General features: G+C 30.6%; 1 protein-coding gene across 2 annotated transcripts in view; it reads left to right on the top strand.

The window, feature by feature from the left end:
* LOC111624464 (peroxiredoxin 1-like) overlaps positions 1 to 16,333 on the top strand; it is a 30,848-nt gene extending 14,515 nt beyond the window's left edge. For both annotated transcript variants that reach the window (XM_023367338.1, XM_023367413.1), the window contains exons 2-6: positions 8,330 to 8,471; positions 9,755 to 9,871; positions 9,939 to 10,061; positions 13,888 to 14,018; positions 16,159 to 16,333. In XM_023367338.1, coding sequence (XP_023223106.1) covers positions 8,330 to 8,471; positions 9,755 to 9,871; positions 9,939 to 10,061; positions 13,888 to 14,018; positions 16,159 to 16,241 — 596 coding nt within the window. In that variant the 3' untranslated portion in view covers positions 16,242 to 16,333. The remainder of the gene's footprint in view (positions 1 to 8,329; positions 8,472 to 9,754; positions 9,872 to 9,938; positions 10,062 to 13,887; positions 14,019 to 16,158) is intronic.
* Positions 16,334 to 16,812: the final 479 nt, after the last annotated feature.

The following is a 16,812-nucleotide window of genomic DNA, read 5'->3' as shown; positions in this document are numbered from 1 at the left end:
ATCTCAGCTTTTGGTGTCATCTGGGCCGGTTCATCTCGCATCACCCGCGATCGTTTCCACGTAACGTTGCTATAAACTATCCACTTTTCGTCGCCAGTAATCAGTCATTTCAGAAATGGATCAATCTCGTGTTTCAGAAGAGATTCACAGATGCTAATGTGTTGAGTCAAATGAATTTCCTTAAGCTGATGAGGGACCCATAAATCCAGTTTCTAGACATAGCCAAGCTGTTTTAATTTTTTTATGCATGTATGTGATACATTGAGCTTCTGTGCAATCTCACGTGTTGTGCTATGACGATCTGAATCGATAATGGTCTTGATGTGGGTCTCATCAACTTCAACTGGATGGCCAGATCATTGAGCATTTTTCAGTGAAAAATCACCAGAACAAAATTTGGCAAACCAATTTTGACACTGCCTTTCTTTTAAAGGCTTCATTCCCATATACGGCACATAACTTCTTGTATGCTTGTGATGCGTTCTTGCCTTTTCGGAAATAATACAATAAAATAACAATACATGCATTTCAGACATATTTTATGTCTGAAATGCATGTCTTGTTATTTTATTTTTAAAATGGAATAAAAACGAAACTAAGTAACTAATCGATACAATTTTTTTACTAAATTAAAGGTGGAAGTCCAAACAATAAGAAAACAATATAGGTTAAATGCTTTGAACACAATGACAAAGCAAAAAAAGTGCTAAGGCCACCTATTGACAAAATCCACAATCACTTAGTTGCCAACCCTATATAACTGAAAAAAGAATTTTGATATTAAATTTCACATGGCAAAGTTGCAGGAATGGTCTATAGTATCCCATGTTTGTGTAAAACAAAGTATGTGTAGGAGAAGTGGGAAGGTTTTTTGAATGTAGGTTAAAAGAGCATGAAGTAACAATAAAACTAAAGCCTAGGAATTCACTCCTGTTTACACATTGAAGAAAATTGTTGTAAATGTTTCAAAATGTTCAATAAATTTCTTATAATTGTCTGTTTTTAATGTTCTGTTTATATATATTGAACATTTTGAAATTATAAAATATATACCATTATTTTTAAATTTATATTTATTAGTTATATTAATATAAATTGGAGTGATGTAATACTTTGAATTGGCTAATTGTAATAGTAAAATGTCATGAAAGAGGAGCTTTATAACCATTAGTTGTCTGTTGTCAGTTTATGGTAAAGAATGATATGGTCCACTTAAAGATATTTGATCCTGTTTAAAAAATAAAAATTTGATGTTTATTTATGTTAATATCAGTTATAAAAAATTTTTAAATATAAAAAATTTTACAAAAATGTGTTTATGTAAGAGTATGTAGAGGTTTGGATGTTTTGTTTTATTCAATTTAGCTGTTGATTTGGTTTATTGTATCATTGTAGCATGAACTGAAGACGGGTGAAAGCCCAAAATGCATATACATCAAGAATTGTAATAAAACATTAATATATTGAATATCATCCTCATCTGCTTAGTCTTTGTTATTTGGAAGAAATGTAGTGGTAATATAGTGTGTGTAGCAATTAATATAACTTGATTTTAATCTGGCAGTTATTTGGCTTTAATATAACTAACTATTGAGCTTGGCGATCTTTACATTCAGAAGAATTGTGGCTGTTTACAAAGGAATTGAAAAATATCTTAGGTTTCTCCCAAATTTATGAAGTGTATTTGGATTAATCAGAATTTTGAAAATTTTTACAAACTTAACTCTTTGAATTAATTCTATTTTCCAGACATCTTTATAATGAAACTTAAAATTTTTACAATTTATTAATTTTAAAATCTATCAAAATTATGCAAGTAAAATAACTAATTAATTAATTAATTTTTACAATTTATTAATTTTAAAATCAATCAATTATGCAAGTAAAATAACTTTTTTTCAAATCATCATGAATAAACTTTTTAAAATTTTATAATAAACTACTTCCTCTCACCATAACCATTTAAACAAATATATAATTCAGATGTATTAATGATGCTTTACAAAGTTATTCAAAGCGAAAGTACTTATCACACATTTCTTGTTAATACTTTACTAAAATTATTCAAATAAATCTGTGAATCAGTTGACAAAATTGTAGAAAGCAAGTTTTAATAAAGTATCCAATTTAAATAAAACAAATACTTCATATCTGTGTGTAAATATATTTGTAAATCATAATCAACAAGATATAGAATGCTTTTTGAAAGGCAATCTGCTAAAATATACTATCAACTATATCTAATGCAAGCAAACAGCAATTAAGCTAATACAGTAGAGTGTCGTTTATCCGAAACAATTGGGGACTGGGGTTGTTCGGATAACCAATTATGTATGAAAAATATATTAACCTATCCTATGTTGAAATTTTTCTGCGTTGAATTTTCGTCTATATTAAGGTTAACAAAAACTCTTTAAAATAATAATCGTGGCTATTGTATCATTAAAAATTATTTTATTTTGTACAAACAAAATAAATATATTGAAAAATATAAAAACCAAAAAAATATACTTTAGAAGTTGATCTAGTATCAAAAACATTCAATTCGGCGCGACAGTCCTCCAGAAAAACACCACACAAAAGTGCCAGTGCTGCCAGCTAAAACATACACACCAACAAAAAAAATATTTGAGTAGCCCAAGATATAGCCAAAGATCGCAGTGCCACAGCACTAGCAAAAATTTAAGTTTGCTGACTGGAATGCTTTTGGATAAATGACTCTCTCTCTACTGTATATGTAGTTTCATTTTATGTTGCAGTTTACCAAGCAAATTCAAAATTTGCATAAGTTTTTATTTTCATTAACTCAACTTTAATGAAATTATATGATGCAATAAATAATAAAAATTGTAGTATTCTTGTATTCTTTTTTAAAAATTTATCTGCTTAAAGTTTTCAAATGAATATAAGATTGTTTCTTTTTAGAATAAAATCATATTCTAACCATCAATAACTTAACTCAGCATATAAATATGTAACTCTTGGTGTTTCCAAAAATAGAAGCCTAAAATTGGGGGAGAGAATCTGATCATAAATTATGTAGTAATTTGTGTACAGTAATACCTTGACTTACGCTATCCCGACTTACGCGAACCCGGAGTTACGCAATTTTCAAATCTCGTTGATTCGTCTTTTGTGTGAGCACCAAGCAACTCTCGATTACTCAATCCCCCACACTATTGTTCGGCTTACATGTTCAGACGTGTCATGCGGAATCAACACATAGACACAATTTATTTTGTGTTGTTTATTTCTGTGTTTGTTATATCTACGGAAACTCGAGAGACTCTATGTGGTGATTTCTTCTAACCGTGAACGAATCAAAAGACGAGATAAGATTAACGAGAACATTTATTAGCTTACATACATTGACTTGGGTTTTACACAAATTGCGAAATTATACCCCGATTTACGTGAATTCGACTTATGCAGTTATCTCTGGGTCCCACCTATCGCGTAAGTTCGGAGTATCACTGTATTCTCATTTAAGCTATAGGGTAGATGTATATAATATATTCAAAAAGTTCCAAGACTGCTATAGTACCAGATAAATAGATATGAACATTGCTGTTTATAATGTTTTTAATGTGCTGCCCATTTTGCCAACCATCATACCTTTTCCAATGCTCAAACAATTGTTCACAGCATTGCTGGAACCCTTTTCTTGCTAACTGTTTCCATAAAAGTAGCTGCATCTTTTTGCAGCTACTTTTTACATTATCACAGAAACATCACTTAAAGGCACTGTTAATTTTTGAGAAGTAAAATCCCAAATCTGAAGTTAGGTGAATAGATAAGGTATGGAAGCAATTTTGTGTCCATTTTAGCCAAATAATTTTGAAGAATGTGTCACACTATCTGGAGTGTTGTCATGAAGTTAGAGTACTGTTTATTTAGCAACAGTACAAAAAGTTTTCACCCTAAATGGTATATAGGGATGTTGATGATAAATGACGAGGTTATGATTTTATAGCTGTCAAATTTTCTAAAACAATTGTCAAGATTATTACTTGGAATATAGATTGTATTTGTTGATAGGCAATGTTTTGCATGAATTTAATCTAATTACATTGTTAAACTTGGCAAAATATGTAATTATCTCATATTAAAGTATAGAGTTATGAACAAAGTAACAAAGAATTGGCATATTTCAGACATGTATTATTATATAACAAAATAGTGATTTTGTGAAAGATGTAATAAAACTAAGCTAGCTAGTTTTTAAGATTTGCAGAGCTCATTGCTAAGACAAACTTCATACTATTGCAGTCTTTACATATGCTTGTTGAAAGATAATAGTAAAAAAATAAAATACTTTTTTTAATGATAAGGTGTTTTTTTTTTTATAACTTCATAATGGTCCAATGCCAGTATAGTTTTGACAAGGAATTGTTTGATTTGATTAATTTTAATCAATTTAAAACAACCTTTTTTTTAAAAAATTATTGCTACTAGATATAATAATAAACAAATATTGACCACTTTAAATGTTCACTTTTTTGTTTTATAATGCATTTTAAGATGTTTAACAAAATAAGATCAACCACGTTAACCATTNTTTGATTAATTTTAATCAATTTAAAACAACCTTTTTTTTAAAAAATTATTGCTACTAGATATAATAATAAACAAATATTGACCACTTTAAATGTTCACTTTTTTGTTTTATAATGCATTTTAAGATGTTTAACAAAATAAGATCAACCACGTTAACCATTTGAAACATGTTAAGTATTTGTCAAATGTTGAAGATAAATTGTTGTATTTACCTAAACAGAATTTCTGCACAGACTGATTGGAAACTCAACATTTGGCTTTCTCTAGATTTGTAAATGAAAGGCCAGGAACATTTACTTGTCAAGACTGGAGTTTATAGGATTTAACTAATCTTGGTTTATGGTAGAAGAGAATTTGATTTATTCAATAGCCATTAGTGTGTACTACCAGTATCTTCATAACTTCTAAAAGGAATGCTTAGTTGAAAATAAGTTTAGGTTTTTATTGACAATTATTTCTAGTTATATGCAGAGTCATATTAATCATAGTTTGTCTGCTGAATTTAATTCTTTATTTTTGTGTGTACCCACAATTGCACATAAGTTCATTCATATAGGAGTTATGAGCAGTCAAAAATCATCTAATACATACCAGTAAATATTTGTCAGTTTGTTAGCAATATATCTGAAGAAATTTATCAAAAAGTTTAAGATCGATGTCTTTCGGCATTAATAAAGTTTTATCTGATAAAAATTATTTGGTCTCACCAGATTTTTTCATACAGATTTAATTGTATAAAATTATTACAATAGTGACTTTTACCAAAAATCAGCAAAACAGAAATTTACATCTTAAGCATCTAATAATAAAAACAAAGCAGTTATTACATTATTTGCTTGCTAGGTTCAAACAATAGGATATTAAGGATTTATTGAAATTTTTGCTTATGCAAATTAAATGAACTTTTAGGAGCTGCCCATAAATTACATTTGCATTTTTGAGTTTTTACTCCCTCTCCCCTTTTGTCCTAGTATGAGCAAGTTTCTGTAACCACCTCCCCTCTTTGAATGTGTAATAAAACTTGACCTTACCTTAAAACCTTTATCATCTTTTTGAATGACAGCTATCATAAGTAGAAACGAAACATAAAAAGAAATTTTGAAATAAACACAGTTCATACATTTTATTATATTTCATTAAATTTACAATGTCAACCCTCTCCTCCTTGTCCGACTTGTCCTAATCCCTTCACTGTGGATGCCATTCATAGATAGCCCCTTAGTTTTGTGAAAATTGCTCCTTAAACAATGAATGAAAACTATTATATTAGACCCTTTTTAGTTCAGGGTCTAGTTTTTTACTGATATGTATGGATGGGTCTTTGCCAATGAAATTTTGTTTATTGAGAACAATATCACCTTTTTATAAAAACAAAATTCAATTGATGGATTAGGATCTGTATTATGTTATGATTTTGATTGTAAGCATCAGAACATTTACTGTTGAAATATGTATACTGTATGCTACTTACAATGTTACCACATATCCTGTAATAATCCATATTGGATCTTATAGAATAGACCAATTTATTGGTCTATGCCCTACATTGTTCCAGAAAGTTTTACAATGTTCTTCAAGCCTCAAAAGTTCAGAACTACTGCAGTGGTTCTTTATCTTTTTGAGGTTTGCAAATACCCAATTTTATATACTTTTTTCTAATATCAATAAGAAATTCCATACTTACTATTCTCGTAAAACAATGAAACAATAAATTTTTAACACCAGGGGAAGTAATTTTTGGAATAAATTTTAAAATGATTACAACCCATTATAGTAATATTTTAAAATTTTTTTATATAGCATAAAGCATCATAAAAAATCATGTCAATAAAAAAAATTTGCATAATTTGTGACCATTGTGTTTTCTGATGGCATTTTCATTGAGAAATGATGCAAGAATGTTTTTCTTCTCATCTATTTGATATACACTGTGGAACACAACAAAAATTTTTGGTTTCTTTTTTAGCCATTCTAAAGTACTTAAGATATAGGTTACTCATATACGAGGGCTGTTCGGAAAGTTCGCGGCCTCAAATAGAACAACAAACAAAATAATGTTAAAACTTTTTTATTTTTCAATATAGTTTCCTTTGTTAGCAATGCACTTATTCCAGCGATATTCTAGCTTTTTTATGCCATCACAATAGGTCGATTTGTCAAGGTGTGCAAAATACTCGTTCACTTCAGAGATGACTTCGTCATTTGAGTGGAATCTCTTTCCAGCCAAGAATTTTTTTAGGTTTGGAAAAAGGTGGAAGTCACTGGGGGCCAAATCAGGTGAGTACGGTGGATGTGGAACTAATTGGAAGCGAAGTTCGTTTATCTTTTGTTCAGTGATTCTGGCGGAATGTGCAGGTGCATTATCGTGGTGGAACAGAACTTTTTTCTTCTTCAAGTGTGGCCTCTTTTCTTCGATTTCTTTCTTCAGTTTTTCCAAAAGTTCACAGTAATAGACAGCATTAATGGTCTTTCCTCTTTCTAGGTAGTCAATAAAGATGATGCCTTTAGCATCCCAAAAAACCGAGGCCATCACTTTACCCGCTGATGGAACTGTCTTTGCCTTCTTTGGTGGTGGCGAACTGTGGTGTTTCCATTGCTTCGACTGTTCTTTTGTTTCAGGAGTGTAGTAATGGATCCACGTTTCGTCAGTAGTCACAAACCGACGCAAGAAATCCTGTGGGTTTTTCTGGTAGAAGTCCAAACACTCCTTTGACATCAAAGTGCGAACACGTTTTTGCTCGGCGGTCAGCAGATGCGGCACCCACCTTGCTGAGACCTTCGTCATACCCAAATTTTCGGTTAGGATGTGGTGCACTCGGTCGACAGAGATGCCTGTTGTCTCAGCTATCTCACGCGTTTTCAAACGGCGATCTGCTAATACCAAATCGTGAACTTTGTCGATGTTTTCTTCAGTGACAGCAGTTGACGGCCGTCCGCTGCGAGGGTCATCTTCCACACTCTCTCTGCCAGATTTAAAAAGGGCTGTCCATTTTTTCACAGTGGTGTACGAAGGAGCAGACTCTCCCAAAACTTCATCCATGTCAGCTTTGATTTGAGATGGGGTCAACCCTTTTTTCGTCAGGTATTTTATGACCGCACGAGTCTCCGTCTTCTCCATTTTTGACAAAGCATGTGCACACTTACTATTTGCTAAGCTGTCGTGGCAAAACTTTATGGCAAATCAAGCGGAAATTGGTATCGTATCTCTAGCACAGATGGCTGAATTATTCCCGCCAAAAATAAAATTGATCGCAGCGCTGCATATAGGCAAGGCCGCGAACTTTCCGAACAGCCCTCGTATGACTTGTTTGTGTTTAGAATTTTTAAATGCCTTTTTATTAACTTACTCCGGTTTTGTCTAAATTATCATCCCCTTTCCATCTCCAATCTAGTTGAAACTGCTTACATATGTAACTCTCTTGACAAAACATTTTTTTTTAGTTTGCAATTTTAGCAACTATCAAATTTTTACAAATTTTAATTTTTTGCTAACATGTGATTATATGTAGGGCAAACTATTGCTTTGTTTTAGTTGTACTGTCTATATAAAATCTTGTAACTCAGTTTTTCACACACTTCCCAATTAAATGCTAAAACAAATAGTATACTTTCTATATGTAACACTGAATTATCAAAATTCTATCTTTTTATAAACTAAAAGATTGGATAGTATATTTCTTTATATATATATTTTAATCTTAATTCTTTTAACCTTTTTAAAGAATTATCAAAACTATAAAACTATTTTTTAATTTAATCTTTCTTTATTTAGCAATGTCAGCAAAACTCCCTCTCCTAACTCAACCTGCTCCTGATTTTTGTGGTACTGCTGTAATTGATGGAGAATTTAAAGAAATTAAATTATCTGATTATAAAGGAAAATATCTTGTATTATTTTTCTATCCTATGGATTTGTAAGTTGATAATTTTTTTTAATTTTAATATATTACAGTTGTTACTTTCATTATTTAAACATATGGGATTTAAACTATTAAATAACAACTCTTCATGTTTTTTTGTTCAGTTTTCTGAATTCAAAATTAACTCTTTTCTTTAAAATAAATTGACTGCTTTGTAGTTCTGGTGATTGCTGGCTCTGACTTCAATTAAATTGAAGTCAGCCAGCAGGAAAGATATAACAACAATGACTTCAAAAAAATTGATTTTTTTAAAGAATTTTTATGCCTGTCTTCAAATATAGTGTGTCTTAACAGAGATGCCAGTTTTTTTCCTCATTGAACTTTAAATATTAATACTAATTTAAAGGATTTTATATTGAAGTAGTCCTACTTTTAAATTTAAAAAACTTTTATATACAGTAGGACCACAATTATCTGATGTAAAAACTGTACTTGTAAAAAGATACACCCCAATTGCAACTTGATGGATTATAGCAGAGATAATAGTAAGGATAAAGGCATGGAGAGATTTACTAAAAACATTAAATTTGTAAGATGTAATGACAGTTTGATATGGAAGGATAGCATTTGTTTTGCATTTGACCTGTAGTTGGATATGGCCAATATCTGAAAATGTTTATCAAAATGCTTAAACTGACCTCTAAAAAGGTAGTAAAAAAATATTTTTTTAATTTCTGAATTATGAAAATGGGTTTCATTCAAAAGAGCAATGTTTTTTAATAAGTATAAGGATAGCATTTTCTGCATAGATTTCATAGATATATTTTGAGTGAAATCTTTAATTAATTAATTACTGAATTATTTAGAAGGTTCTAGAAAAAATTTGGCCCAGAGTGGTACTTGAACCAGCAACTGCTGCTTACTGTGCGAATGAATTGCCAGTTACACTACCTGGACCTTTGTCTGATCTTTGCCTTCAGAACTATTAATTTAGATATAACCATACTATTCTTTGCCAATTGAGGACAACTTAGTGCCCACACCCATGACCTATAAACTTCTTGCTATGGCACTCAGCAGGCTATCATTTTACCCCAGTGTGGTGTATATACCCCCTTTTTTTTATTTAGTCATTTGGCTTTAATATAACTATCAGGCTTTGAGATTTTTATATTTGTAGTAAAAATTATATTTTCATTTTATTGCATTTCTGATAAAATTATTGTAATATCCTCTAACATTCATATTTTATTAATTTACCAGTTTTAAATATGTTAAAATTAAATTTTTTTATAAAGTGTAAAATATTTTGAAATTATTTATTTTTATTTTTACAGCACATTTGTTTGCCCAACAGAAATTATAGCTTTCAGTGATCGTGTAGATGAGTTTAAGAAAATCAATTGTGAAATAATAGGATGTTCTACTGATAGTCACTTCACTCATTTGGCTTGGTAAGTTTTTTGAGATAAAATTTTAAATAATGTCACTATAAATACTTAAATGTTGCTTTTCTTCCAGGATTAATACTCCTCGTAAAGAAGGTGGTCTTGGAAAAATGAAAATTCCTCTTCTTGCTGATAAAAGTACACAAATTTCTAAAGATTATGGAGTATTGAAGGAAGATGCTGGTGTTTCTTTTAGGTAATTTTCTCCAAATTGACATTTTTTATAAGAATGTGTTTACACTAATTCAGTTTTGGCCACAGAAGATAGTATTTTATTAGTATTCTTTTCTTAAATTTATTAATTTCATAGTCAAAAGCTTTTTCTAAGTAAGAAAAAATTTCTATTAAAAACACAAGTAAATGCACCTTATAGCTTATTAGCTACCAGTTAACTTATATTGTTACATTGGTCTCATTGATTGATGCTAAATGTTACCAGAAACATCAAATCCCAAATTTAATGCACTATGAAATGTCAAAGTTCAATCCTTCATCTCATATAGTGAGTAGTTAGTGCCATTTGCTATTTTAAAGATGTTTACTATTTTGTTTTCTTTACTATTAATTTCAGTTTTTTTTATTGTAAAAAAACTTGTGTAGATAAAAATTTTTTATGAAGAACTGTTGTGCAATATAAACTGTGATATAAATGTAGGGTATTGCAAAATGATGTGAAATTTTGCAGTTGGGAATTAGGTACTTGGGTGGAATTGCTAGTAATTTAATGATTTCAGCATAACATGTATTTTTTTCTATGGGGAAAATATTGTGTTATACCCTCTAAGCTGAATTCAACGTGCTTGTGAAGTTTCTCCAGTTATTCAAAAATCCAGTTAAGACTGATAAAAATATTTTTATTTTTTCCTTTATAGAATAATGTAACACACATGCATTTTGGATTACCAAATTCATATTTGTCACTTAATACCGCCTACATTTGTGTGATTGGAGAGTAAGAACATAACACTGAAGAGTGATTGTATATTTGAACTTAGATCCAAAATGTATGTCATGTTGTGTTCTTTTTCTGTAAAGGGAAAATTAAAATAATTGATCGGTCATAAATGGATTTTTTGAATAACTAGAGAAACCTCACAAGCACATTGAATCTGGCTTACAGATGATATAACACATCTATTCATTATTTTTTTAAACAGATGCAACAAATAACTTTAGTCGCTTAAAATAACGTCAAATATTTTGACTGACTTTTTTTTCTTAACCTCTTGACTGTAGTACTTTTGTTTTTTAAAATTGTTTTGATGTAACAGCCTGTTTGTTGCATTAACAAAATTTCATAATATTAAACAGGTACAGGTACATAATAATATTAAATATGTACAGGTGTTTTATTTAGATGTTTAATAAAAAAAATTATTATACACTCTGAACCGATGACAACTTCTAACATGTCATTAGAAAAAAAAATTCAAATTTTTCTTTAGTAAACGTCTTCAATGTGATCTCCAGTGATGTGACAAATGTCCAGCTGGTATAAATAGATTGAGACTTGGTGTTGAAGCATTTTGTGATATCATGTTGATTGCAGCAGATCTTTTCATGCAAGTCTTCCAGATTAGTATCACCAGTGTATGTATCAGGTCCCACAGGAAAGTCAGTTAAGTCTGGTTATTTGGAGAGCCAAGCAATAAATGGTGATTCTCTCCCAATCCATCCTTCAGTGAAATGATAATTCAAACAATGTGTAGACAATGTTACCAAAGGGAGTACCATTTTATTGGAAAAGCTTAAGCTAAGGCATAACTTCTTGTAACATGTTGGTTACTGTGGTCTGTGAAAAAGTAACTGATTTTTTTTTTTAATTTTTTCCTTTTGATTCCATGCCAAACATTGCATTTTAGAATCCTGTTTTCTTCATATACTGTATATATAGCTTTTTGAACTCCCAGATGAAGTTTTCTACTTTTTCAAACATTGTCTAGTCTGAAAAGTATACTCAGTATAGGAATTGTCATCAGCATTAATTTTGGTCAACATTGGTTCTGGAAAATTATTCTAAGCCATCCTATTTTCCAGTTTAACTTTGTCTGCAGTTTGAAAATTCCAGTCTTACACACAAATAACAATGGGAATGTATATCTGTCCCTTGTTAATCATAAGAATGTCTATTTTCATCTAACTCACGGGTTCCCAACCTATGGGTCGCGACCCAAAAGGGGGTCGCAACGGGTTTTCTGTGGGGTCGCCAACTTATGCAGTAAACTAAAACAAAATTTTCACTATAATGCAATATTTATTTTTAATGGTGTTTTAAAGTTTGAATAATTTCATATATTTTTAAAAAATTAAAATAAGTGTAATCTGGGTACGTTATTCTGTCACAGTTGGTTGAAACATGTGTTGAGAGTTTTGAGAGGAATAAATTAAATGTTGAGAATGACATGAGGTTGGCATTAACAAAATTTCACCCGCGAATTTTGAGGCTGGTTAATAATACATGCAATTTCAACCATCTCATTAAATTAATTATTAAACATAATTTAAAATAAAATTATGCTAAAAAACTAATTTCATTGTTTTTTTAATTACCTTATTAAAAATATCTTTTTCAATTGTATCGGGGTTGCGGGTCACTTGGCTTTTATAAAAAGGGGGTCACCACCCGAAAAAGGTTGGGAACCGTTGATCTAACTCCAATGTTGAAAGCTTAGGTCTGCAGGCCCTGATTAACTAACTACATATGGACTTTTGATCTAGACTGGAAGTCATGTAATTTTTTTTTAAACTAAAAGATTATTATTATTAAAAATTACAGCTTGGCATTGTGATGTCACAATACGTAATTGCTCATTGCAATTGGGTTTTGTATACATACAAACGTAACCATTTTATGGAATATTTTATACACTATTGTTGATTTATGGCTACACACTAGTCTGGATTTCTTTTTGGGCTTCTCAAAAATAATTGTAGAATCTGTTTTCCTTATGCTTGGTATGTTTTACTAGTCATCAGTATCAAACATTTTGTTTGAGTTTCTCATCCCATTACATGATAGTCTTCAAGGTTGTACTTGTAGTAAAAACATGAATGTGGAACTCAATTCTGTAAGCAGTGATTCACAAGATACCTTCTATGGTGTCCACATGGCAGTTCCTACTTCTGCAATGTGGGAAGCAGATACCTTTCTGTGCATGTGCAGTATGTAAACATTCACTGACTTTTACACTCAGACTTTCTGTAACAAAGTACTAGTTTTAAAGATCATCATCCTGTACCTAATTATGCACGTGCGTGTGTGTACACATACATCCACCTGCCCACCCTTATTTTTATCACTTTTTTGCATTTGATAACAAAAAATTCATGCTATATTTTATTTTTAGCTTTTATAAAAAAGTTATGTCCAACACAAAACACTTGCCTAGTCAAACTAGTTGTATTTTGCAAGTGATGTGTGTCCTTCTTTTACTAACAGGTTAGATTTGATACTAGAGATTGGACAAAATACTTGAAACATTCCCCATGTTACAGTTGAACATATACCATCACAGGTAACACACATTTTTCTTATTTTTGTAACTTATATCACTGCCAATAAACTTCATTACTTTCCTATTGAAAAATCTATTTGTATTTTTGGGCATGATTATGGCAGACTTAACACTTTCAAAAGGGAATAATTGTTGGTGCATGCCTTGTAGGTGCTTCTGTGATCAGAGTTGCTGAGTTGAAGGGGAGTAGCAAGAGCTACTGTTTCCTTGATCATATCTCAGCCTGCTAAGACAGGCAAAACATCTGCCAACAAAAGCAATTATGGTCAAAATATAAAGCTGGATGTAAGGAATAGAAGAGCACTTTGTCCAGTTGTAACAAGAAAACAAAATTACAGCTTCTTGATTATGAAACTAATAAATTGATATTATTTTCAATAGATTAACAAACTGAAGATAAAAACAAATAATTTTCTTTTTGCTAAAAGTATTTATAGTTAAATTTGAATATAAACTTTGTTTGTTTCAAATTGAAATATTCATTAAAATTTGAAATGGTTCTTTTAGAGGTCTTTTCATCATTGATGATAAAGGTAGATTGCGTCAAATAACTGTTAATGATATGCCTGTTGGAAGATCAGTGGATGAAACACTAAGATTAGTTCAAGCTTTCCAACACACAGATAAATTTGGAGAAGGTAAGTATTATCTAGTGTTTAACAAAACTAGCATTCAAATTTATTTTATCTTTTTATTTATTATTGTTAATTTAAATTCAGTTTCTATTTCTAAATACAGTAGAGCGTCAATTATCCGAAAGTCAATCATCCGAAAGAATTCCAGTCGGCAAATTTAAATTTTCGCCAGTGCTGTGGCGCTGCAATCTTTGGCTATGTCTTAGGCCACTCAAATATTTTACGTTTTTGATAATAAATTAACTTCTAAAGTATAATTTTTTATTGTTTTTATATTTTTCAATATATTTATTTCGTTCCTACAAAATAAAAAAAAAATTTTTTTAACGATACAATAGTCTTCGTTAGGCTTAACATCGACAAAAATTCAACGCAAAGCGACATGCAACAGAGAAAAATGTCAAGATGGGATAAATTAATATATTTTTTTGTACATAATCGGTTATCCGACACATCGATCTTCTGAATGACCCCAGTCCCCAATTGATTCGGATAATTGACGCTCTACTATAGTTGAATTTTTTAGGTTTCAAAATTTTGCAATACGAGTACAATCAAATCTTGGTTTTCAAACTTAATTTGTTCCTAAAAATTGTTCTAAAACAAACAAATTAATCAATTTTATATTGTTTATGGGAAAATTTGTTCCTGACCTCCAACAGCCTTTTAATTTTTTTTTTACTTTTTTGGCTGTAATATATTATTATATTCAACATAATATCATTACAGAATAGTTAGATTTGGTGATGTATATATATTAAAAGCAAAATATTCCATCACTGCCAACTGAAACTAAACACTTTATAGCACTTCTTTCTTGTATAGCACTTGTATTTATATATAGACTCAACTCTGACTATCTGCATGAAATATAACCAAATCAATTAAAGCAGACAAGTACTTTACACTTTCTAAAATATTATTTCAATTGATTTTGATTTAAAGTAATTTTGATTTTATTTTTAATTTGTTTGAGGGCAGCAATAGCAGCATAAATATATTGCAAAGTCTGGAAAGTGACAGCAGAGATGATATGAAACACCATATTAAACTTAAGGAAAACATAGAATGACAGCCCTTCAGGGAATCTACATATGTTCAGTTCTAAGAATGTTGTTGTTTCATCTACCTCTTTTTCCGTGTGAAGTTAATAGAACAACAAATGTCCAGTGTATTCCCCTATAATGTGAGAAACATCTGATCTGTGTCATCCTGTGCTATCAGAATGTCATCAATGTAACTCAAATAAAACAGCAGATGCCAAAAGAGAAATTGAGCACAGAACATTCAATTCCCATATGATCAATTCCGCTAGAACAGCAGATAAAGGGGAACTATGGGGACCCCCTGTTTTTATAAATAAATTTTCCCATAACAAAAGTAGTTCTGCTGATTTTTTTTTTTTTTTTTTTTTTTTTATCATGGAGCACATCATGTATATCCAGTATCTGTTGAACACTAAAGCACTTCTTGAGGAGTAGAGAATTAGCCAGCATTAAGGCTTTAAAAATGGGTCCACTGGGTAGAAGAATTATGCATCCAGTTTGTAGAAGCTGTATATGATGATTTATAATGCACCAAAAACCAAAGTGATGGTGAATTTAGCAACCAAGGACGAGGGAGTAACATAGGGCAAGTCTGGTATCTGTGTACAGAGAAATTTAGCTAGTGCCTTTTCTAAAAAATAGGTAGGATTGGATCTCTTGTTTACAAGTGGTTGCAATGGCCAGCCTGCATTGTGTTCCTGTTGCACTATATAAATGGCTAAATAGTAATGTGTCTGCCATCACACCTTTGATATGGATGTACACTCCCACACACTCTGCGTGACATTTCAAATTCTTGCGTAATTGAACTTTGATCATGCACATAACGTCTTTTTTTGATTTAAATGAAATTTATTCTATGTTAGAATATTGTGTTCTATATTTTAAACCTTGTTTGCCCAAAGATGATGATTGTAAGTTTGTTGAAAGTACTAGCAATTTGAAAATAACTTAATTTGCACAGAAATAATACTTTCATTGCAAAATTGTTAATGCTTGCATTTAAAACTTGTTATATTATTTATTTTTCATGAGGAAATTTTATTGATGCAATGAAGATTTAAGTGTAACTTTTTAATATTTTTGAACTATTCTAGTGTGTCCAGCTGGATGGAAACCTGGCAGTGATACTATGGTTCCTGATCCTGTGGGAAGCAAAGCATACTTCCAAAAACATTAAACAATTCTTTTGACTGTCACAAACAGTTGAAGCTGTAATAACTTCTTGTTTTTTTGAAAATGGGACCCAATAAAGTTCTTTCAAAATGAATAGTTGATTTTCAAATTCATTGAATAAACTTCAAAAACACGTGGTAGGAGAATTATGAAGTAAAATACAAAATTAAAAGTTATTCTGATTTTTTTTTTACAGAAATTGAGTTTTAATATGTAGGGTTATACAAGTCTACTAATTTACACAGAATTATTAGAAAATGATTTGGTGAAATATAACTTTCGGTTATAACATATTAGTTTGTGTGTGACAGTTGTGCACTTTATTGCTATATTGTTAAGCTGCAATTTTAAAAAAATTGTAGACCTATAAATTCTCACTGTCATCTCTGTCAGTCTGTCTTTCCTTAATCTAGAGAACGGAGTTAGATGAAAGTCGAGACCTGATATGGTAACCGTAATCGGGGCCTCCTACTCCTAACTATATACGAACGTCCTTAGGCAAACCGGAAGTCATGTTNATCAGGTTGTAATTTTCAAAAATTGTAGACCCGTAAACTCCCACCGATGTTGTCTGT

Source organism: Centruroides sculpturatus, unplaced genomic scaffold (genome assembly GCF_000671375.1).
Source record: "Centruroides sculpturatus isolate CEXI.00-Female unplaced genomic scaffold, Cexi_2.0 scaffold29, whole genome shotgun sequence".
NCBI classification, from domain to species: domain Eukaryota; kingdom Metazoa; phylum Arthropoda; class Arachnida; order Scorpiones; family Buthidae; genus Centruroides; species Centruroides sculpturatus.
Note: the sequence above shows the minus strand (reverse complement) of the source record. Positions and strands in the feature narration are given on the sequence as shown.